Raw genomic sequence first — 25889 nt, 5'->3', positions numbered from 1 at the left:
GTGAATAATATTTTAATAAACTCCCTTCATCAAAATAAATTCCCTTCACCAAGCATCCCTCAACCATGATTTAAAAAAATAAAAATAAAACATTACTGCAAGATTTTTAAAGTTTTTGAAGACCATCAGTAGAGAATTCATCATAAGTGGAATGCTATATAGTTGTTTACATGTTTACCCACCTCTTGAGGGTAAATGAAAAAAAGTGTGAAAACTATGTCACAATGAGCCAAGAGTATAAAGGTATAACCCTACAAATTTGTAAACTGACAATCTTGGAAATATTGAGTATGATCCAATAGCACACAGCATGCTGAGACCTATAGAGCTTGTACTTGAACAAAGGACCTGGTAAAAACACTCTCAGGACTCCTACAATCCCTCTGGTGCCTTCCATGGATTTTATAACCAGTTTAACCCCATATAAGGCATCTTCCCTAAAATAGCATAGTTTCTTCCTCACTCAGAGCTTCCACTACAATTAGAACTATCCTTCCTGTTCCTGCAACTGATCTTCCATCTCCACAGGCACATTGCTTTGAGCCATAGTTCTTATTTTCTACCCTTTTAGCAACCTTACAGTGGCTTATTATAAAATACACTACTTCCCACCAGCAAGGTGTTACATAGGCAAGATGGACAAACTGTAATCCCAAAGTTTGATTTCTTAGATCTGTTTTGCATTACAGACCCCTCAACCAGTTTAATGAAGGCCATGGACCCATTCTCAGAATGTTGTTTTTAAATGCATAAAATAAACATGTAAGATTGCAAAGGAAGCCAGAAATATTGAAATGTAGTCAGTAAAATATTTTTAAACAAATTCAAAGATCCCCTGAAAACTATCAGAACAAGGGATCTATGAAGTCTTAGTTGAGAACCTTTTACCTTAGAACAACCCTCAAGTGTTCCTTTTTCTCAATACCTTTCTTATGAGCTACCAAAGAATTTTTTCTTCAGCAGCTTTATGCATATCCACACCAAAAGAAAAAATTTTGTGAAGTAGACTCCATGCTCTCTTCTCCCCATCTATACTTATTCTCTGAACTACTATTCCTACAGTTAAGCACCACTTTGCAGGAGCTGGAAGCTGTGAAGGTAGTTTTACAACTAACTCTATATAGCACCAACATCCCCAATAACTAGATACCTGCTGAGCCCTTCAAGGTAGGGGAGAAGGCACAGATGGCTACAAAACCTATAAAATCTGACTAAACCACCAAGAAACAAGAGGGAAACTCCATCAGGCCCTTCTAGATTCCATAAGAAATAAGCCTACTGATCTTCTGAATAGTAAACAGGCTTGAATTTATGATAGCAATTGGGGAAATCCCTAGGAGGAAGATAGGGACAGATATGTATTCCCAAGGCTAAACTGAGCCTATTTCCACTGCAAGGGCTGGAGGGAGGAAGAAGGCAGAAAGGTTTGGGGATTTTTATATAAGGGCTGAGATATGCAGGTAAATATGTATTAATTCAGCATCCCAAGCTAGAATGTTCTAGCAAAGTTTAAGAAATTAAAAAGTAGTAATATAGAGTTGATATTTTGTCTAAATTCAGAAGCTTAGGTTTTTCTGTTCTGGTAACTTGAATGTCTCCCATCCAAGCTCTGGGGACCCTTCATCCCCAAGGGTCCAGTAATAAACTAATATCCAAAGGTGGATCAACATAGCAGAATAAATGCAAGACAAACCAAAACCCTCTTCCTCACCACCATAACCATATTCTATAGACTGAGCCCTATATTCCCCATATTTCCATTTTCGCTCATTCCTAATTCCCTGTTTTTTAATTTCCCGCCAGTCCTAACTTCAATGAAACAATCCCTAAATATAGACCCCTAGACTGAATTATTGGCTTGGAATCTGTATACTTATTTCATAGCATTTTTACTAATGATCCTGGACTGATCCTCTCTGTCTCTGACGCACCCTAGAGACCACTGTTTACACTAGGCTGATCTTGCTAGCGTCTCTCTGGGAGTGATTGGTTCTCTTTAGCCAAGACTCACTTTTATTCCCTGTGAAGCTTGGTAATGATTTAGGAATGTGTATGTACTCTGATATCCCATCTCTATTTTAAAATCTGATGAAACGCAGGAAACTGGGTGGATAAATCTATCCTAAGTGTGCACTTCCTAGGCTGCTTACAACTACAAGCTAAAAGAGGCTTGTGATTTTACTAAAGCATTTCAGGAGTTCCTTTATGTAAAAAAGAAGATTTTATTTAAAAATTTTCTTAAATAACCCATCATCAAACCATAATAAAGCTACCTAAATAGCCCAACAAACTATAAAGGTCAACCTCATCACTTTATAGGTAACTGCTTATTTGATGAAGGCGACTGAACAAAACACAGGAAACTCTTAATAACTGGGAAGCTAAAGAATAAACCCCATCCTAGAATGTTTGATAAGAGTCAGCTCTGAGAAAAGCTTTAGTCTTCACTTTTTTCTTTGCATCTTTTAAAGCAAAGCTTCTTAAACTGTGGGTCACAACCCTACATGGGTCACATAACTGAATGTAGAGGTTATAAAATTATGATTTTTTTCTCTTTTTTATTAATTTTATAATTATAACTTTTTTGACAGTACATATGCATAGGTAATTTTTTTTACAACATTATCCGTTGTACTCCTTTCTGTTCCAAATTTTTCCCCTCCTTCCCTCCACCCCCTCCCCTCTAGATGGCAGGCATTCCCATACATATTAAATATCTTATAGTATATCCTAGGTACAATATATATGTGCAGAACCGAATGTTGTTGTTGTTGTTGTTACAAAGAAAGAATTGGATTCAGAAGGTAAAATTATGATTTATTATCAATACATGTTTGATTTGTATATCTATATATAGGTCATGTAAAAAAATTCAGGCAAAAAGGGGTCACAAGTGGAAAAAGTTTTAAGCAGTAGCTTTAAAGTCAGAGAACCTAAATTCAAATCCAATCTCAGACACTTAATACTTAATAGATGTATGACTCTGGCAAGTCACTTAACCCCAATTGCCTTGGAGGAAGGGAGAGAAAGAGAGAGAGACAGAGACAGAGAGAGACAGAGAGAGAGAGAGAGAGAGAGAGAGAGAGAGAGAGAGAGAGAGAGAGAGAGAGAGAGAGAGAGAGAGACAGAGAGAGACAGAGAGACAGAGAGAGAAAGACAGAGAGACAGAGAGACAGAGAGACAGAGAGAGACAGAGACAGAGAGAGAGAGACAGAGACAGAGAGAGAAAAAGAGAGAAAGAGACAGAGACAGAGAGAGAGAGAAAGAGAGAGAGAGAGAGAGGGAAAGGAAAATAAGGAGAGGGGAAAAAGGGAGGAGAGCAAGAGGGGAGGGAGAAAGGGAGAGGGGGAAGAAGAGAGGGAAAGAGAGAGAGGGAGGGAAGGAGGGAAAGAGAGAAGTCAATAAGGGAGTTTTCTCTCCTCTCATCCCTCATAAAGAATGATGTTTTATAGTAGAAACAATAGCAGTATCCAGTGGAGCTGGAAGCCAGCTGTACCACTGAATTAAGACATTAAGAAGAGTTGAGAAGACAGCCACATACTTCTTTGGAGATGGCAGACTCCAGGGCCAAGAGTCCTACTGGCCTCTCCACACAAAGTACATTTCTTTCCAAAGGAGCATAACAGCGCTTAGGCCAAGAATTCAGCAGGACCCAAAGCTGAAGATAAAAAATAAGCATCAGAGCCATAAGGGCCCCAGATCTATGCCTAGGGAGACCAGCAAATTGACCCACTCAGCAGAGAGGCCACATCTCATCAAAGCAGCACAAAGACAGCACAGGAAGACATCTAGGGATGTCAGAGGTGAAAGTTGTCTTGGACATTCACACACACACACACACACACACACACAGAGCTGACCTAGCACTAATAATCTTCCTTTTCTATTTCCTCTTTCAGCTGTTTGGTTGTTTCCTAGCTTGGGAAACTCGCAATGTGAGCATTCCAGCTTTGAACGACAGCAAATACATTGGAATGAGTGTCTACAATGTGGGGATCATGTGTATCATTGGAGCAGCAGTCTCATTCCTCACCAGAGACCAACCCAATGTACAATTCTGTATTGTAGCATTGGTCATAATATTCTGCAGCACCATCACACTTTGCCTCGTGTTTGTGCCAAAGGTAGGTGGGTTCATTCAGCCACAACTTTCCTCCTTTGTCCTTGAGTCAAGCATGTGTCAATAATTTGTATTTCTGTTGCAGTTTGATTTTCTGTGAGTCATCTTTCTGAATCAAATAAATGTCTATATTTAAGGGAGTTTTTTTAATGCAGAAAATAAAATATACTAAAATGCTAAATCTCCTAAAAGGGATAACTGGAGTCTGAGAAGAAAGACATAAAGCATAGTGGGGTTAGGAGAGACACCACATGGCATGGGGGAGGGATAAGAGGAAAGGCATCACAAGACAGAGTGTCCTGGTAAACTGATACAAAGAAATGAAGCAAAGATGGCATTGCCATACATATTTATAGGGAAAATTTAACCTCAGGGACATGACTGGGATTTCTGACAGGGCATGGCAAGGTAAGGCTGCCCATGACCCCTCAGAGGGTAAGTCTCAAGGATTTGATATAACTTGGATTTCTTAGCTGGATATAGTAAACTGAGGCCACCCACAAGGGAAGGGGAACCTCCACAGAGGATGGGACCATTAAGCTAAACTGATTTCTATCAGATCTTTTTCCTTGTTTGCCCCAGTTCCATTGATGTTCTAGTTTCTCTCTGCCAACTGGACCTAGCTATGCAGGACTTCATCAAAGTGGTCTTTTATTATCTTAATAAATTTGTGAGAAGAAAGAAGAGGACGAAAAAAAAAGGCTGGGTGGTTTTTGAAAGAGCTATCCTCTAATTACCAGAACAAATGTGTTCCAAAGTACTATAAATTTTAATTTATATTAAGTAAATTTTATTTGCTCTTTGATTTCCATTATAAAATATTATAGTTATGTTCTACTAGAGGGGAAAAGATTCCTCATAAATGTACTAAATATCAAATACATGTAGAAATTTTTTACAAATCACAGATTTAAAGGGAAATGTTTATTTTCTGATAAAAATGAAAGTCAACTCATGGGATTGAGGAATAGAAACTGATATGCCAATCTCTTACAGACTCAAAAGCCTATTGTTTGCTAAATTTTCCCTGTGAGCCTTTATTTTACAGGCTTCAAAGCAGGGCTTGGTTAATTTTTTATTAATTATCTGGACATAGGAAAGTAACAGAACAAGATTAGCAATACAAATCAAACTTTAAAGTGCATCTAGCTTTTCAGAAAGTTGGTTCTAATCATCTACCAGCACACCCCTGGTTGGAAAGGACCTCAAGACAACTTAATCCTTTTGTGTTAAGATGAGTTTCACATAGGCAAAAAACTCAATGTTGTATAAGCATCTTTTATCTCATGTAGCTTAATTTATAAATTTCACTTATAAAATTCACTTATGATTTCTTCAAGTAGAGCTCTAGAAAACTAGGATTTGAAAAAGCCCATTGGGATTCAGATGGAACTATTTGACTAAGCCAAATCATTCTGACTCTCCTTGACTGGCCAATAGCAGGTTCCAGCCCAAGCCTTACTTGATCATCGTTTGGAGTCTGATGGCTCACAGTGAGAGTAAATAACATTTATTTCTGTTTTGGCCAGAAATCCTGAAGCCTTCCCCTCCCAAATGTTCATAGTTTTTTGGTTTGGTTTGGTTTTTTTGTTGTTGTTTTTTTTTTTTTTTAATAGACAAACTAGGCCATCTTTGCCTCATTTCTTATCTAGCTTTAAATCACCAAAAGAGTGTTGCTTTAAATTGAGTTGGGGAAAGACCTTAGCTTAAAAAGTGCAAGATCAGGGGGCAGCTAGTTGTTATAGTGGACAGAGCATCAGCCCTGAAGTCAGAAGGATCTGAGTTCAGATCTAACCCCCAGACACTTAACACTTTCTGGCTGTGTGTGTCTGGGCAAGTTATTTAACCTCACTTGCCTCAAAAAAAAAAAAAAATCCAAGATCTCCCATTGCATCTGGAGTCATCTCTAGTCATCTTGGCCTGTCTTGTCATTAGATTTTAATAATTCTGGAAGAGAGAGAGTTGAGAGTCCAGTTTACTTGCAAGTCACAATATCAGCTTCCTGATGGCAGGGGTCTTCTTGGAGAACAATGGATAAACAATGCTGCTGTTGTTATCGTTGCTCAATTGTTTCAGTAAGTCCTACTCAAATCTGATAGTCAAACCCAAGTCTGTTCAGAACCCAAACCCAGACCATCTGATTGCTCTCACCCTACCTATTTCAAAAAGTGTTCCTACTGTAGAGCTAGCCCTAAAACAGAAAGAACTTTTCTAACTAATCTCTTCTTTTTTTACATTTTTATTATAGTTTTTTATATATAAAACATATGCGTTGGTAATTTTTCAACATTGATCCTTGCAAAAACTTCTGTTCCAACTTTTCCCCTCCTTCCCTCCAGCTCCTCCCCTAGATGGCAGGTAGTCCCATACATGTTAAATATGTTAAAGTATATGTTAAATGTAATATATGTATACATTTTTATACAGTTATCTTGCTGCACAAGAAAGATCGGATTTAGAAAGGTAAAAATAACCTGAGAAGAAAAAACAAAAATGCTAGCACTCTTTCCACAGAAAGAGTGGAAATGTTATGTTGTGGTCCATATTCATTTCCCATGTTCTTTCTCTGGGTGTAGCTGGTTCTGTTCATTATAGATCAATTGGAACTGATTTGGATCCTCTCATTGCTAAAGAGACCATCAGAATTGATCATCATATAATATTGTTAACAACTAATCTCTTCTAAATTTACCTCTGTGATAATTCTTTTATCCTCAATTGTCTAACAACTTAGAATACTGAATTTTAAAAATATTAGAATGCAGAGGGTCCTTAGAACATAGAATGTCAGAGCTAAAAGAGATCTTAGAATCATTTTTCTTACCCATTCATTTTACAGAGAGGGAAACAGACCTAGGGAAAAATGACTTTACCTAACAGCATCACTCAACAAAATAGTGACAGAGCCAGGATTGAAACCTAGGTCTCTTGAGGCAGAGAGGTGACACAGTGGATGAAACACTGAGCCTGGAGTCAAGAAGACCTGTAATTAAATTCAGCCTCTGACATTTAGAAGATGCCACTTAACCTCTGCCTGCTTTAGTATTCTTAACTATAAAACAGAGATAATAAATTATCTACTTCCCAGAGTTATTTCCATTTTCTCAAATGAGATAATATTTGTAAAATAATAGGCCCTCTATAAATATGCTTGTTTTATTACTTCCTGATCTGTATTCGAACCTAAATTCCACTCTATCATGCTGGCTTCTCCATCTCATAAGGTTATATATACTCTATTCAAGATGCATCATTTTCAGACCAAAAATTATGCTGAATTACATGATCTCTGATTTTTTTTTAATTATGAGCTTGAAGATCACAGGCAATTTGAGCTATTTCTCCAGTACTGAATTACTAAGCTACCTATATTCTCTTGATTTTTCAACTTTTCCAAATATACCTGTCTCATATCACTTATCTAGTTTATTATCTGGTTGAAAAGAAAAAACATAAGAGCCAAGGGCAACCCAACTAAATCCAATTTAGCTATTTAAGCTCAATCCAGTATTGGGATGTACACTCACACCCAACTAATGTTCAGCAATAGTTAGCAAATTGGTAGATTATGTCTTTGTTACATTATATTTTCAACTAAAGGCTTTGTTCCTTTAAGTGATGACTGCTGTCCTCATTAGAATATCAAAATGGTGTTTCTTATGTTGGGCAAAACACTAATTATTATCAGACATTAGCCAGTTGCAAAAGTTTAACCATAATACATACAGTGGGTGTGCCAGGCACTCCAGCTGGCAGAAGCAGCTGGTACAAAACAGTAAATGAAATCTGGTGGCCATTCTTTCTTTCAAAAGAAAAGCATTCTGTTGGGCCATGTGTGGGATGGAAAGTTGTACAAATTGTTACAAATTTTAAGAAGCTGAGCATGAACAAATGGTATCAAGGAGTCAAGAAAGACGAGGGCTAAGGGAATGACACTGGATTGGTGATTAGGAAGACGTTAATGAACTTCAAAAGGACAATTTCAGAGCAGTGATGGTCAAGAAGATAGATTAGAAGGGGTTGAATCTACAAGTGGGTTCTGAGGCAGGATGGAGGCAAAAGGCTATGCTTTCTAAATGTTTGCCAGTAAGCAAAAGATAAGGCAATAACTTAAGGGCATTATAGGTCAAATAAAGTTTTATTTTTATTTTATATATTTTGAATATAGTAGTTTTATCCCATGTATTTTTTTGAACTGTATCATATTAATTAGAAGAAATTTGACCATATTTGTAGACAAAGGAAAGTGGTAGAAAATAGACTGAGAATTCTAGAAAAAGAAATGATGTGGGTTAAGATTCCTTTCTAATTCCCAACCCTCATGAATTCCAGTGGGAGATATCTGAACTCTCCCAGCCCCCATCGGATCTCGAGCTAACTTGAGCTGTACCAGCCCCTATTCTATGATCTGCTCAGGTTTCCCAACCCCCACAAACAGCTTCCTCCTTACCTAAAAACCCATTAAATTCTATTCAAATTCTAACCCTGGCTGAAACCCAGCCAGGAGCCAACCTGGGACTTCATCCATGAGCCCCTTTAGATTAAAAGGGAACCCTGGAGTCCACTCTTTGCAGAAGTCCCAAACATGGCATCCTTGCGCCGGCTATGTTAGGGGTTTCTACCCTGGTGCCAGTCCTGGCTCTAGTGTCTTTTCTACCTTTTAATCTTACTTCCAAACCCCACAATAAGCCTCTTTCATCAATCTAGGTTTCCGGGTTTGTAAATTCCTTTACAGAGAACTCCTGTGCCGCCACTAGAACTCATTTAACTCTGTATCCTTGCACCAAATCCAAAGGGGTTTCAGGGGAGCTCCATTTGACTCCCTGTACCCCAAACCTGCCACTAGACCTCAATTAAACCTAATTTCATTTAGATACCCCTTACCTAGATCTCATCAATAATGCAACAAAGATCTGGCAAAGAAGCTAGGATTGGATAAGATATGAGAATTTCTTCCAGGGTATTATTATTTAATTCATTCATTCACTTAGAATTCTGTTAACTAAGTGATCTGTTGTTGCTATTCACTTGTTTTTAGTCATGTCAGATTCTTTGTGACCCCATTTAAGGGGTTTTTTTTGTTTTTTTGTTTTTTGTTTTTTGTTTTTTAACAAAAATACCAGAATGGTTTGCCATTTCCTCCTCCAGCTCATTTTACAGATAAGGAAACTGAGATAAACAGAGTGACATGACTTGACCAAGCTCACACAGCTAGTTTGTGTCTGAGGCTAGATTTGAACCCAATTAGATGAGTCTTTTGGACTTCAGGCCCAGCATTTTATTCACTCTGCCACCTGGCTGTCTTCAAAATATAATAGTCTATCTTCATTTTACAGATAGGAAAACAGGTTTCATGGAGGGAACAATTGGTTCAGTCACATTGGTAGCATGTTAATGGGACCAGGATTTCAACTTCACTCCTTTGAAACTAAGTCCAGCATTGATTCTATTAACATTCATTTGCCTGTAGCTAGCCTAAAATATGCATTGATATTTATGTCAGTTCTGCTTCTACACATTTGTCCTGTCTCTCACCAGAGGCAAAGAACTTCTCAAAGGCAGTGACTGTCTTCCTTATCACCCCACAGAATCTCATTCAGAATGATGGAAGGAGGAAACATGGCCTTTCTTTCCTGCAGGGTCCAGCTGGTTACAGTGCTTTTCATGTAGGGGGCAGTCAATCAATATTATTGACTGAGAGCTTCATTCTTATGAATAATAGTTAAGGCGACAGCATTTCACCTAACCTCAAAAATTCCTTGAAAGGAGTCCTGTTTTCACATTTGGTATCATGTAGGTCACTCTGACAAGGGCTGTTACATTTTGGGGTCTGAGAGAATGAGATCACCTTCTCAGATAGCAGAGAAAGAATTAATCATCCCTCCATTCCCTCCCCTCCACCACAATTTATACATCCTTCAAATCCAGCCTCAGACACCTACTACATAGATAGCTATATAACTCTAAACAAGTCATTTAATTTCTGTCTGCCTTGACTTCCTCAATTGTAAAATGGGGATAATAATAGCACTTACTTCCCAGGGTTGTTGTGAAGATCAAATGAAATATTAATTATAAAGTGCTTAGTACACTGCCTGGCACATAGTAGATAATTAAATGTTTGTTTCCTTCTCTCTCTGCTCCCTTCAGAATTCTAGGAAACTGTTTCCATTCTCAACTTTCACATCTCATCCCTGTCCCTTTGTGATGATATGTTAGGCATTTTACTTATCTGGACTTGGTTTCCTCAACTGTAAAATGATTTGTAATTGTTCAGTCATTTTCAATCATATTTGACTCTGTGACCCCATTTGGGGTATTCATGGATAATAGAGTGATTTGCCATTTCCTTCTCCAGACCATTTTACCAATATTTCTTGAAGCAAACGAGGTTAAGTAACTTGGCTGGAATCACACATCTAGTGAGTGTCTAAGGCCATATTTAAACTCAAGAAGATGAATCTTCCTGACTCCAGGTTCAGCATTATATCCACTTCCCTACCTCGTTGCTCTCCATAAAATAATGAGATACATAAAATTATAGATCTAGAACAGAAGAAATCTTAAAGCCCATCTAGAACAGCTTTTAACACAGTACCTAATATATAGTAGCTGCTTAGTAAATATTTGTTGATTGGTTGATTACAAATAAGTAAACAGATACCCAAAAAGATTGGATTAGGTGGCCTCCAGCTATTGTTTTTAAGGACTTTTAAAACCCCTTCCAAATCTAAATAGATTATGCTATAATCTTCACCACTGTGAATGCAAAGGATTTAATCAAAATAATACAATACAATTAACAATACAATATAATCTAACAATAACAGTTTGTGCCTCTATAGTGCTCTTGAGATTTCTAAAAACATTTTGTTCATAACAATCCCCACCTGTATTAGTAAGAAAAATGAAGCTCAAAGAGATGAGTTCATTTGTCCATAGTCACATAGTTCATGACCACCAGAGCTAGGATTAAAGCTCAGATCATCTTACTCTATTAAATCAGTTCAACCATTCACTATGCATTTAATTATAAGAGAATTGTGATCATGTCTTTTGTTTTTACATTGCCTAGATTTCCTCTTTTAAACCTTAACCTATCCTTTTCTTTGAGAGCCATCTTTTATAACAAAAAGGTTTGTTTTTGTTTTGTTTTGTTTTGTTTTGTTTTGTTTAAGAAGAAAGTAGATGGGGGAAAATTCAGCAAATTTGATCAACACATGGAAAAAATATGATGTTGACATGGGTGAACTCTGTATGACCCTGAGTGAATTCTGTAAAATTATGCAAAATCACAGAAACTATGTCCCCTTCCATCTATAGCTCCAAATGGTCACACATCCTCTCAGAGTGTGTACCATAAGCTGTACCATTCAAGAGCAAATCAAACTCCTATTGATCTTGTCAGGAAATCACAACCCCAAAAAAGATTTCACATTCAATTGAGAATTATCAAACTTCCCCTAGACTTACACATGAAATAGGTCTTCTGGAAAATGATTCTTTGCAGATCTCTCTCTATTGAGAAAGATATGCCCGCTAAGAGAATGCCTCTTAGTGTTTAAATAATAAAGCCTTCTCTTTTGCCATAGCTTCTGGGAGTTAGGGAATTCTTTTGCTTCTGCACTCTAAGTGAAAAGATACCCCACTTCTGGTACCACATCTCATTAATGTCATACACAATGATCCATGTTTATAGATTTCAATATATACAAAGGAGTAAGAAGAGAAATCTTACGTCTCTTCTTTGTTCTTGATATTTACAGTTTCAATTCTTTTGTTGTTCTTCTCATTTCTATTCTTGTAATCATTGTGTAAATTGTTCTCCCCATTTTGTTCACTTCCCTTTGCATCAGTTCATATAAGTTTTCCCATGTCTTTTTGTATTCATCATCAGAATGCATTTATTAAAAATATTTTTTGAAAGCTTTGGCTTAACCATGTCATGCCTTGTTTAATGAGTGCCAGGATGTCCGGTTATCTCTCTCCAAGATCAGTCAGTTTTAGCCTTCTGGTTGGCATTTCAAGTTCTTCACTGTTCATTCCCTTTTTTCCCACCCTTCTTATATCTTCTTCCCTCTGTTTTGGAACATCATGATCAAGTCCTTTGTTTGAGCTTTTACACTTGCTGTGTACACTGGGATGCTTGGTCTTGTCATCTTCTGCCTTAGTTTCCCTGGCTTCCTTCAGGATCAGTTCAAATCTCACCTTCTGCAAGCGACCTTTCCTGGTCCTCCCAACTGCTAACGTCTCTCCTTCCATTTTACCTATGTACATACTGTAATGCCAGATAAACTGAGGCAAGATAGAGATTATAGAGTTTTTAATATTTTATTTGCATTTCTGAGAGGGAGAGATTTTCTGGAACCAAAGGATCCATTTGGTCCGAGGGCTGATGTCTCAAAGCATTCAGCCACAAATGTGAGTTTCCCATGAAATATATACACGTGGCTCTAAGCTACCAGGGTAGACCAACGCAAAGAAGTAGAGTATGAGCACTGAGAGCGGGAACAGACCATCAATCTGGTTCTGACAGAGTGGGGGGTGAAGACCATAAATTCTTGATAATTTAGAAGGAGTTAGGAATCAGGAAATCTGAATTTAGAGATAGAGGATACCAATTAAGTATCTTCGATAGGACATCTGGAGTTTTATGACTCTTTTGGAATGTCAGAGTGGCCAGCTACAGCCCTAATTATCTCAATCCTAATGGTCAGGAATGGGGGGTTGAGGCAGAACAATTCAAGGAACTGAAGCAGGACAATTTAGGGAAACTGAGGCATGACAATAAAAGGGAACTGTGACACAACAATACGTAGTTATTTGAAATCGGGAACTGGCTTTTTATTTTGTCTTTGTAACCTTAGAATTTAGCAATGAGCTGTTACTGTTATATTATATTGTATCCTATTAATTGTATTCCTTCCTTTGTGCCCACAGTGGTAATGTTCATAGGATAATCTATTTAGAGTTGGAAGGGATTTTAGGAGTCCTTAAAAACAATAGCTGGAGATTTAAACAGATGCTTCTTTACCAACTATATGTATATATAGCCCTTTAAGCTTGCCAAGCATTTTGCATGTGTTGTTTCATTTGATTTTCACAACCACGAATGATAGGTGCTTTTATCTACCCCCATTTTAGAGAAAGAAAACTGAGATTGAGAGATTGAATGATTTTTCCAGGGTAACACAGCTAGTTAAGTATCTAAGGCTGAATTTGAACTCAGATCCTCCTGACTCCAAATCCAGTGCTCTTAGCCACTCTATCACCTCATTACTTTGCATTTGAATATCTGTGAAGTGAATAAATTAATTAATTTACTTTTCTTTGGGCCTGTGGGATCTCCATAGTAGAATATAATCTCCTTGAGGACAAAGACTATCTCATTTTGGTCCAGAACCTCATTGTCTGGTGCTTAACAGGCAATTAATAAATGTTTATTAAATTGGACTAACAAATGAGTCATTTCCCCAGCTGCTATTTTGTTGGAAGGCAGAGTTGAGGAAAGGTGGATAAAGATGTCAGGACAAATAAACTGGCTGATTGGTCCCAGACTAGAGGGTTTTTTCCCCCATTATCTCATCAGAGATAATATTCAATTGCAGTTTAAGTGGCAATCAGGCTGTTTGAACATTTCATGCCTGAAATGTTGCTTTTCCCCCCTCTCTTATCATTATTTTTGTTCCTGCCATGGTCATTCATATCAAAGTAATTGTGTGTAATGATGACAAAAGATTTCATGTGGGGCTTTATTTAACATTAGAGAAAAATGAAAATTCATTTGAAGGTAATTGGTCAGAGTTTTAACAAATTAAAATTGATCCCATGACATGATCTTGAAATTAGGTATTTAACTATGAAATATGTATATCCAACATCTGCAGTGATAAGATTCTTTATAACTTTATTAAAGAGCCTTTTTCTCTCTAACTGCCTTGTTTATCATCATCTAGCATTCCCCAGTAAAGTCCTGTACAAAGCAGTCAGGAGCCATAACTTTGCAGGCAGCAGGGTATATTTGAATCATGCCTCAGACACCAACTGTGACCATGGATACATTGTTCAATCTCTCTGAGCCTCAATTTACATATTTGTAAAACAGGGAAAGTGGAGGTAGCAATTGAGCCAAAGAATGGTTGTTAAAGGCCTTAGCTTAAAAGGTCTAGATCTCCCACTGTATCCAAAGCCATCTTCATTCATCCTGATTTATATCTGCCCCCTGGACTCAGATAATTCCAGAGGAGAAAGTAAGGCAAGTAACCTTGCCCAGCCCTCCCTCACTTAAATCCAATTCACTTGCCTGTCATGGCATCACTTCCCTGATGTCATGGTCCTCTTCTAGAACAAAGGACAAACAACAACAACAAAATAAGGGAAATAATACTACCTAGTTCCCATTGTTATTGTGAGGATGAAATGAAATAATATTCAGAAAGCACTTTGCTAACCTTAAAGTACTTATGTAAACGCCAGCTAGTAATAGTAGTAGTTTGACAGTAATAATTTATCTCTACTAGCTCACTTTTAGATCTACTGAACCTCTCTTCTGTCTTTCTCTGTTTCTCAATTCAATTCCACAAGCATTATTTTTGCTTTTAAATATATTTGTTTAATTTTTATTCATTCCCCTAATTAGATGTAAAAGTAATTTTTAACATTCATTTTTTTAAATTTTGAATTCCTAATTCTCTCTTTCCTTTCCCTCATTAAGAAGATACACATTTTGATAATAGGTTATATATTCTATAAGCATTTATTAAGCACCTTCTAGAAAATCAACACTGTGCAAAAAGGAAATAGTCCCTGCCTTCAATGAGCTTATATTCTACTAGAGACCATGTCACTCCTACTACCCAGAAAATTTCAGTGACTTCCTAATACCTCTAAGATCAAATTTTTTCATACTTTGCTTTTAATATCTATCTTTTGTGCTGTATTGTTGTTTTTGAGTCATTTAGGGTTTTCTTGGCAGAGATACTAGAATGGTTTGCCATTTTCTTTTCCAGCTGTACAGATGAGGAAACTGAGGAAAACAGGATGAATGATTTGGAGTCTTCCTGACTCCAGGCCCAGTTTTCTATCCCCTGTGCCTCCTGCCTACTCTCTAAGCAGGAGGGACTATTTTTAAAATGACTCAAGTCAATAAAGATTTTCTCTTACATGCTGTGAATGTAAGGCAAAATTTGTGCAGTAGTCACTAGTGTGAGCATTATGTGGCTAAATTAGCTAACATTAGTGGGAATAAGGCAGGAGGACTGATCCCCAGACTTAGGAAAGGAAGAAGGGCTGGGAAGATCTAATCAATAGAACACCAGAATGGTATATAATAGTATAGGGGAGGGAGGAGAATGTGTTGGGGGAAGGGAAGTTGTCCAGAAACTGGTGAAGATGACATAGATATCTGTGGCCTATTAGAGGGCTAGGGATCATTCCTAGGTTACATGGAAGGGTTAGAAAAGCTGACATAAGTATGAAGTGTTTGGATCTTGTAAATCAGGAACTAATTATTATATAAAATTTTTTAACAATTAAATAATTTATCATTAGAATTCTTTTTAATAATGAATTCCATAGTCCACTTAAAAGCTTTTTAGAAGTACATATGCTAAAATAAATCATGTTATAGCATTTTGAATTGCTATCCTTAATTACAAATATTAAACAAATGACTAATCTTTTCTTTCAACCTGTTTTCAAACATTGTTAACTTTTTTTGGTGGATTCCTTACTACTTAAGATAGTTCCCTATTTAGTTGAATACCACCTTATTTGGCAGTATTCCTATTCTTCATCCACTAAATTTAGATTTTACTATAAAACAAAAGGAAAATAGAGGGAAGAAACATAAACGTAGATAAGTATATATATAAAATAAGTACACATTTGAAGAGAACTCTAACATCTGAAGGAAAACTCAGACTATAAATATCCCCTAAGTCTCTGTACTGGGCCCTCTTATCTTTCTACACCCTCTTTTTTAGTCGTTTCATCAACTCCTACAATTTTATTCCAACTCCTTCTTGAGCTCTGTACCTATATGAGCCATAGGTTTCTGAAACTCCCAAACTTGAAATACTTGGCTTTCTTTAAGGCCAGCATAGATGCCCCTACCTACACAAAGCCCTTCTCGTACCTCTTCCCAATTGTTAATGCTCTCTCCATCCTCAAATCACCTTGTATTTTTCAATCAACTAATAAACATCAATTAATATGTCAGAACTTTAAACTGTCAACTCTTTGAGGGCTAGAACTATTTTGCCTTTCTTTGTATCCCACCCTCTCTGACACTTAGCACTTAATAATATGCACTTAATAAATGTTAGTTGACTTAACACACTCCTGGGCTGGGGGGATTCAAAGAGAGAAACAAAATAGGCCCTGATCTCAATAGGATTTACATTCTATTAAAATTTATTTACTTTTTTTTTGTACCTGCTATATCTCTAAGAAGGAAGTAAATTCTTTAAGGTTGGGAATTGTTATTATTTTGAATATTCCTAGATTTTAGCATGATGCCCTGTATATAATAGGAGTTTAATAAATGTTAAGTGTTGTTGAGTCTTTGAAAGAAAAATGTTGCTAGCTTTATGGAAAAAGGATATTTTAAGAACACCATATAAGAATCTAATTATAAGAATTTATGGGAAATGGCTATCTTTGACCTCTAAGGAAGTGTGGGAAAATATATATCTGGTAACTCTCTATAAATAAGAACTAAACCTCAATATTCTCCTTTATCATTTTTTCCAAGGCTCAATTCCTGCAATGAAACTTTCCTGTACATACTTCACTGGCCTCCAGTCTGGTCATATTCTACCTCAAAGGGCACTTGACACTTAGTACCTCCCTAAACAACCATAAATGGGTATTGTTTATATTTCTTTCATGAAAGAGATATATACACTCCTGTATTTTCTATCACCCTATTAGATTATGAACTCCTTGGGCAAGGATTACTTCTATTTCCACTCTTACTCTCTATGGAACATAGTGGTCCAACAACAAATTGTTACTGGCTATAAATGAATTTTTAAGAGCTTGACAAAGATTTGCTCTGTTTAACTGAAGTCTGCTGAGAGTTCCTGAAAAACACAGTGATCAAATTCCATAGGGGTTAAAGCAATATATTTGTTAAATATAGTGATCTTCTCTATTTGGATAATTAATTAGGACAATAACCACAAAAATTATAATAGATGCATTACATTTTGCAGTTCTGGCACCCTTTCCATTATGTCCAAATGTTCCCCAATTTCTTGGTTACTTTTATTGATGAAACTTTCATGGAACTGAATATGAAGATCTGAGGAGTAGAGCATAAAAACAATGTTTCTGAGGTCTCTTTTCAGCTCTGTTATCCACTTTTCAGCTCATCACCTTGAGGACCAACCCAGATGCAGCAACGCAGAACAGACGGTTCCAGTTCACTCAAAATCAAAAGAAAGAAGATTCCAAAACATCCACATCAGTTACCAGTGTGAACCAGGCCAGCACATCTCGACTAGAAGGGCTACAATCTGAAAATCATCGCCTGAGAATGAAAATCACAGAGGTATTACTTTGGGTATCTAACAGTGCAGTGGGCATAGGGAGAGCTTTAGGATCTGACCCTAACCCTTCTGGCATTTGACATTGCAGAGAGAGACACTGCCTATTTGATCTGATTTAGGTCCTAGAATCTTAAAACTGAAAGGAAGATCATCCAGTCCTATCTCCATTTAATACAATACTCCCTTTTCTAATATTCTTGATGAGAGAGGAGAAATGTATCGCCAGATCTCTGTTGGAACACTCCCAATGTCTCATTTTTCTTCTTCCCTAAGTCCTCCCATTCCATTTCAGGATATCTCATAGTATCAGAGAAAGTCTGACTCCCTATCAGGGGCAGAGTTTCCATATAAAACAGGGAATCACTACTCCACTGTCATCATGCAATGAGTAAAACTTATGAGTGCCTTCCATTTCCTTCTTCCCAAAGACCATAGTCCTCCTGGGGGTTAAGTTTTAGAGCAGGAAAGATCTTACAAAAAATCTAGTTCAGTGCCATTGGGCAATATGGGCAATTTACCAATGGGTAATATTACCTATGATTTATTATATTTTTTAGTTTTATAAAACATTTTCTAATTACATTTAATCTGGGCTACACAATTGAGAGCTCTTATCTAATTCAGCCCTTTGATTTTTATAGAGGAGAATTTGTCCAATGTCACACAATTGATTAATGGGATTTGAACTCAGGTCCCCTAATTGTAAATCCAATCTTCTTAAGGGCAAATAACTCTATTGGGAGCTACATTGTTTCTAGACAAGTAGCTGAGTAGTTTACTTAATCCTATACAGCAGAGAACTTTGTTCAACCATGAGTAGCCCTATCTGTTGGCTTGGATGTGATGCTTTTACTTTTCAGCTTGACAAAGATTTAGAAGAAGTCACTATGCAGCTACAAGACACACCAGAGAAGACAACATACATTAAGCAAAACCACTATCAAGAGCTCAATGACATCCTCAATATAAGGAACTTCACAGAAAGCACTGGTAAGGGAGGAGCTGTCTGTTCAGCCCATGGTAAAATAAGAATGTTGCTCCCAGATCCATCTCTGAGTTCTCCAAGCTTTACCTAGATAAATACACCTTCAGACAAGACAGGATAAGGAATTCTGTGAAAATGTAAAGAACAGTACACTGGGAAGAGGGACAGAATGGAGTAAGGGATAGTCCTACTATAGATATTCTTTTGCAGGGAGTGGTCTGTCCCAAAGAGGCACCTATAAAGGAAAAATACCTGAGACAAAGCCCCATGGACACCATGCTAGTTTAATTCAGGGTTCTCTCTTTCAGGGACATTTATCAGCAGAGGCTACAACTTTAGACAGATGAAACGTACACAAAACCTTCAAAACTTATGGTTGTGATTCCTAAAGATACGTGTCACTTTCATTTCTGTCTAAGTTAAATATTTTATTTTTTTCTCTGGAGTAGCAAGATTGACAGTTCATAATATATCTTCTTTTTAAATTGTCTCTATACGTTCTTTTAATCTTGGTATTAATATAGACCATATTAGTTCTAGTTTTCAATTCTTAAGTTCATTAGATTACATTTTTCCTTGAATCTTGGAAGTCAAGAAAGAAAGAAAGGATATTTCATAAGGAATATAATATTTGGTACTTCCATTTCTTCTCCAACCCAAACTTGGGGTGAACCATTCAGCCTGAGTGTTTAATGAACAAGTTCACTGAGAAAACAGAGGCAGAAGGCCTCTTTCTCTATTTTTCTCTCTTTCTCTCCCCCTCTTTCCCTCTCTCTGTCTCTTTTTTCTCTCTCTTTTCTTCCTTCTTTTACTTCCTCCTTCCCTTCCTCTGTCTCGCTCTAAAACACACACACACACACACACACACACACACAGAATTCTCTACCAATGAAAAATATTTGCAAAATCAGCAAGGATGGCATATTGGTCAGAGTAAAAAATAAGCCTAATATAGGCTGATCTTCAATAATGAGAGCTTTCTAACAGGAAAACATGATTTACATATACACTAAAAAAATAATTCCAAGTGTCAGCCATACAGGTTTTAGAGGAGATAGGTCCTTGAATTTGTAATTTCATTGGTCTGAGAATGCCCAGGTAAGGAAATTCATTCTTACAATGCAATTTGGCACCTTCTTTGGACAAGTCACTTAATCTTTGTGTGCCTCAGTTTCTTCATCTGTAAATTGGGGATAATAGCAGCACCTACCTCCCAAGATTTTGGTGAGGATCAAATGAGATACCATATGTAAAGTGCTTGAAGAGCTTGGTGATGCAGTAAACAAAGCATTGGGCCTGGAATCAGGAAGACTTGAATTCAAATTTGGCCTCAGACATTTACTGGCTGTGTGATTCTGGGCAAGTCACTTAACTCTGTTTTCCTCAATTTTTTCATCTGTAAAATGAGATGGAAAAGGAAATGACAACCACTCAACTATATTTGCCCAGAAAACCCCAAATTAAGTAACAACAAATATAAAGTACTTTGCAAACCTTAAAGGATTATATAAATGCCAGTGATGATGATGATGATGATGATTCTCTATACCTTACAGTTTTAAAACTTTGTATCAAAATGTAAAGTGGCTTGCCCGTGGTCACATGGCCATCCTTTGTCAGAGATTGGGTAGGAACCCAGGTTTTTCCTAATATCAAGGTTTACTTTCTATACAACAGCCACAAGGCAGATTTGGGGAAAAGAAATCTATCTTCCAACCAACATGACACACTGGTGACTATTTCATTTTAAAGATGCATGCACTTGATTTTTTTCCAATAGTATTTTATTTTCTTAAATACATGTAAAGATAGTTTTCAACATTCACTTGTATACTAATTTTTCCCTCCCTCCCTTACCTCTCCCCACCCTAAGACAGCAAACAAAAGTAATCTAATATAGGTTGAATATATGCAATCTTTCTAAACATATTTTCTTACTTATTATGTTGTACAAGAAAAATCAAACCAAAAAGGGAAAAAAACCACGAGAAAGGAAACAAACAAAAAAGGGGGAAATATTAAGCTTCAATCTACATTCAATCTCCATATCTCTCTTTGAATATGACTGGCATTTTCCATCCCAAGTTCATTGAAATTGCCTTGAATCACCACATTGTTGAGAAGAATCAAGTCCATTATAGTTGATAATCACATAATTTTGTTGTTATTATATACAATGTTGTCTCAATTCTGCTCACTTCACTAAGCATCAGTTTATGTAGGTCTTTCCAGGCTTTTCTGAAATCAGCCTGCTCCTCATTTCTTATAGAACAATAATATTCTATTGCCTTCATATATCATAACTTATTCAGCCAGTCCCCAACTGATGGACATACATTCATTTTCAAGTTCTTTGATATATCTGTTTTTAAAGTTGCATTCTGAATTCAAAAAAGAAAGTTGAATGATATTTTGTTTGTTTTTCACTCAGATGGTGAAAAAGCTATTTTAAAAAATCACCTCGATCAAAATACCCAATTACAGTGGAACACAACAGAGCCTTCACGATCAAGCCAAGATCCTAGAGAAGACATCAACTCCCCAGAACAGTGAGTAATGTCCAATTAAAACCTAGAGATGCAAAAGGAACAAGCAGACTTCTGTATTCCAAGACTCCAAGACATGATGAAAATGAGTGGCAGCCCCTGTTACATAGGGATTAACAGTTCCCTATTGCTCAGCATCAGGACAGAACTAATGTATACAACTCTATTCAAAGTTAATTTTCCATTTGTCATGACCTTTTAAATATATGCACATAGTAAATCCTTTAAAAATGCTTATTTTCTGACATGTATCCAGCAAATCCAGTTGCTCATTTTCTCTCTGTACCTTCTTCTCTTCCTCTTGATGAAAGAGTCAGAACAAATAGAAGTTATTTGACCTGTGAGTTCATCACTATAGGGAGCTCCCTTTCTGGCTGCAGATTTACAGCTGTTCTGCCATTTATTATCTCAGGGAGTTAACTGAGGTACTAAGAGCTAAGAAACTTGCCTCAGTTAGTGTCAAAGGCATAAACTGAACTTAGGTCTGACTAACACTGCCTCTTTTGGAAAAAAATATAAATATAAGCATTAAAATATAATGAAAGATGGTGAATGGCATAGTGCATAGAACCAATTGGAAGCCCTGAGGTCAGGTCCAGCCCTTTACATATACTAGCTATGTAACACCAGGCAAGGCACTGAAACTTTTGGTGTGTCCAAGAGATTTTTCCAAAAGTCCAGGATGAAGAGAAATTGCCATCTGTATTAACAGAGGGAATTTCCTGACAGATATCCAATTTTTGTTGTTGTTGTTTTTGTTGTTCCATTGTTTTAATTAGACTATTTATTAAGTCTGACTATTTATAAACTAATTTGGAGTTTTCTTGGCAAAGACACTGGAGTGGCTTGTCATTTCCTTCTCCAGGTCATTTAACAGATGAGAAATCAAGGCAAACAGAATTAAGTGACTCGCCCAGGGTCACACAGCTTGTAAGTGTTTGAGGCCAGATTAAGACTCAGTAAGATGAGTTTTCCTGACTCCAGCACACTATCCACTTTACCACCTAGCTGCCCAAGAGATCCAGTGCTAAATAAATGATAGACAGATGGACAGACAGATGGATGGATGGATGGGTGAATGGATAGATAGATGAATGGATGGATGGATATATAAGAGGCAGGGCGCAAGCAGCATGTGGGTACAATGAAGCCAGATAAGCAAATGGGATGAGGAATATGTTTCAGGCAGAGAGAAAAATAGGAGCAGAGATGCATGAGTCTCCCGGTGCTCATAGTGATGTGATCTTTTTCAAACTAAGAGCCCACCTTTCTGTAGCAATTTAAGATTACAAAGTATTTTGATCACAGTCACTCTAGGAGTCAACACAGATGTTATTAACCTCATTTTTAGATTAGAAAATTGAAGCAAAAATAGGTAGGATAACTTGTGTAAGGTCACCCACCTAATTAATGTTGGAGCCTGGATTCAAACCAAAGTCCCCTCACTCTAAAGACCAGCATCATTGTCACTATACTATTAGATCCTATTAAATGCCAGGAATGTGGGGCAGCTGAGTGGTTCAGTAGACAAAGCACCAGCCTTGGAATCAGGAAGCTCTGGGTTCAAATCCAGCCTCAGATACTTACTAACTGTGACACCCTGGACAAGACACTTGATCTCTGTTTACCTAAAAAAATAAATGTTGGGGATCAGATGTGGATATCAGGAATCCTAAATCTTTACTGGATATGAGGGACTGAGCATGGTGATGCAAATTTGAGATCCATACTACTGCGGAAAGCTGAGGCTGGGGGATTTCTTGAGTTTGAAGGTAGTAGAGCTAAAGCAGGTGTCCTCAGTAAATCCAGCACTCACCTTGGAACACAAAAACGCCAGTTTGCCTAAGAAAGAAAGAACCAGCCCAAAGCAAAAAAACAAAGAAAATTAAAATTTCTATACTGACCATAGACTGATACCCTTCCAAGTTAGGTGAGTTAGGGAGACCTAGTGTCAGTCATGTATGTGTGTGTATCTATGTGTATATGCTTGTATGCATATAGACTTGTGTATATTTATGCATCATATACAATATAGGCCATGTGTGTCACAGCTGAGTCACAGGCAGCCATAAAACAGAGTCATCCAAGACTACAAGGTGAGCTTAGCATATTAAAAATCTCTGGGTACAATACAGGCAAGGAATTGTTATGAAACTCAATAACCTTGGGGCAGACATATGAATCATGCAGGAAACAGGCTGTCAGTGAGCAAGTCAGAATGGGTATGTAAGGATTCAGGAAAAAGGAATGAGAACACAAAAGGCTACATGGAGAGAGAGAATGATATAGAACACTAGGCAGTACCATGGTGCATAAGTGCTAGAGTCAGGGCTGAAGTCCGAAAGTTTCACATTCCTGAGTTCAATTGTAACTTTAGATACTTACTTACTGTGTGACCCTGGGCAAGTCACTTAGCTGTGTTTGCCTCAGTTTCCTTAGCTATAAAATGGACTGGAGAAGGAAATAGCAAATTACTCCTGTATCTTTGCCAAGAAAACCCCAAATAGGATCATGAAGAGTTGAACATGACTAACAACAATAAAAAAGCATGGTTACAGTTTAAAGAGCACTGGATCTGTTATGAGAACAATCCCTACTCTGACATTTACACTCTGTATAATCATAGGTGTGTCATTCTAATGTCATTCTAACTCTCTGAATCATTGTTTACTTATCTGTAAAAGGAGAAAATAATATTTGTACTGTCTTCCTTACAGGTGTATGTGTGTATGAGTCATTATTAACAAGGAGGCATAAGATCATAGGATAGAGCATAACTGGAAGTGACCTTAGAAATAGGGGTGTACTCAGGTGAACTAACTGTTAAATTTTCAGTGTAAGGATTTATATTTAGAAGTCTGCAAAAGCCAGTAATCAGGCTTGATGTATTGTTCTGTCGATTATTGAAATTTGTAGGTAAAGGAGAAAAAATTCAGAATGCCAACTAAATACCATGTCCTGTGCACATAGCACGTTTGTCAGCATACCCCTGCTTTAAGGTCATCTACTCCAACTCCTTCATTTTACAGATATAGAAACTAAGATCCAGAAGTTATGACTAGCCCAACACATCCAACAGTGAGAAAATGTTCTAGGGCTCCAATGTAAAGGAAGGTTTAAGCAGAACACTGGTATCACGTAATCTTGGGGGAAGCACATAACAATATCCCACCCATATGAGGAACAGTCCACATCCATGGTGCACCAGGTTTAGGACCACTGATCCCAGGTGAGAGGCCTGCTGTCTGAAGTTCCTGATGTAAGCATTCCCAATGTATGGCAGCAGACAAGGATTAGCAGGTATGAGCCAGGAGCCAGAATCAAGCAGCATCCCAGGTAATTGTAGCAATAGGTAAAGGTAAGAGTAGCCTCCCCTTTCAATGACTCTGACTTCTTTTTTCCCTTCTCTGCAGCATACAGCGCCGTCTGTCCTTACAACTCCCTATTCTCCATCATGCCTATTTACCATCAATAGGAGGGTGTGGATGCCAGCTGTGCCAGCCCATGTGTAAGCCCCACAGCCAGTCCTCGGCACAGACATGTGCAGCCACCTTTCCGAGTCATGGTCTCGGGCCTGTAAGTGTGGAAAATCAGTGCTTCCTAAACTGTGGGTTAATGACTCAAGGACCAGATGATATATGAAACACAGAAGTCTGCTCAGAGGAGACTATCAGCTCTTACCCCGGAGAAGCTGGATGCTGAGGCTGTCCTCATGTGTAACTCAGGTGGAGGGGAGAGGAAGCTGCTTTGAGTCTGCCCTGTAGCCTTAGGCATGGAATTTTTATTTCTTCACAACGAAGATCAATGGAAATTATCTCTTCCCAAATTTCCACCAACAAGGAGCTGGGAAATTTGAATCTTGCAAAAAGAAACAAACAAAAAACAAAAAATGAAATATATCTTCTAGAATAGGGACAATAGAAAAACTCCTTTAAAGTAACTGAGCATTTCAAGGCTGCTAAACAGGTGGAAGCATCTGCCCAACCCCATGATAAGGAAAAGAAGATTAAAAAAAAAAAAATCTATCCGATATTTATTGAACTTCAGACACTGCCTTTGACAAGAGCAGTATCAAACTGTTGAAACTATTCTGCTTCTGGTCAGTTGAGGATGGTTTCAGTTGACAGGAATCCCAGGCTCTGAGGAAAATGGTCTCGCGACTCATCATTTTTCATTGTTCAGGGTACCTTGTCACTGAAACCAGATCTTCCAGGGAAAAGCAGAGCTGCCCTCAGACCTGAGTGGCCCATCCATCACCAGCTCCCCTTTCAGCCTAGGCTCTTTGCTGGTTGGACCTCAGAGGGGGGACATGTAGCAATGGCCAGGTCCCACTGCTACTATTTGGGATTTCATTTTGACAAAGGGTCTGCATCTATTCGAGGGGAAAAAAATTATATTAAAAATAAATAAATAAATAAGCAAAAACTCACCTGGGTATACAAAGGTAGCAAAAAGGGTGCTGAGGGCCCATCAGTCAAAAAGCTGGGGGACCTTGGGTGATAAAGACGATGCTACTTAATGACACATTTGTTACTGTTTGATAGATGCCACATCTTAGCACAATGACACCTAATTTCATATCACTCTGGGGATCTGGGGCACACTACCACCTTGCAGATAAATTCTGCTACTTTCACCGAGAGTCTGTCATTCACTGCATTGGCCATGCACTTATGTTCCTATCA

At 37.6% G+C, this 25889-nt stretch overlaps 1 protein-coding gene across 1 annotated transcript in view; it reads left to right on the top strand.

Annotated features, from left to right (window-relative positions):
* The window catches only part of GABBR2 (gamma-aminobutyric acid type B receptor subunit 2), an 802190-nt gene extending 777295 nt beyond the window's left edge, over positions 1-24895 (top strand). Inside the window, 6 exon segments of the mRNA XM_074281401.1 lie at positions 3900-4124; positions 17493-17675; positions 18534-18663; positions 21090-21207; positions 24618-24681; positions 24683-24895. Coding sequence (XP_074137502.1) covers positions 3900-4124; positions 17493-17675; positions 18534-18663; positions 21090-21207; positions 24618-24681; positions 24683-24784 — 822 coding nt within the window. The 3' untranslated portion in view covers positions 24785-24895.
* Positions 24896-25889: the final 994 nt, after the last annotated feature.

The sequence above is a fragment of the Sminthopsis crassicaudata genome, chromosome 1, assembly GCF_048593235.1.
Source record: "Sminthopsis crassicaudata isolate SCR6 chromosome 1, ASM4859323v1, whole genome shotgun sequence".
In the NCBI taxonomy this organism is placed as follows: domain Eukaryota; kingdom Metazoa; phylum Chordata; class Mammalia; order Dasyuromorphia; family Dasyuridae; genus Sminthopsis; species Sminthopsis crassicaudata.
Note: the sequence above shows the minus strand (reverse complement) of the source record. Positions and strands in the feature narration are given on the sequence as shown.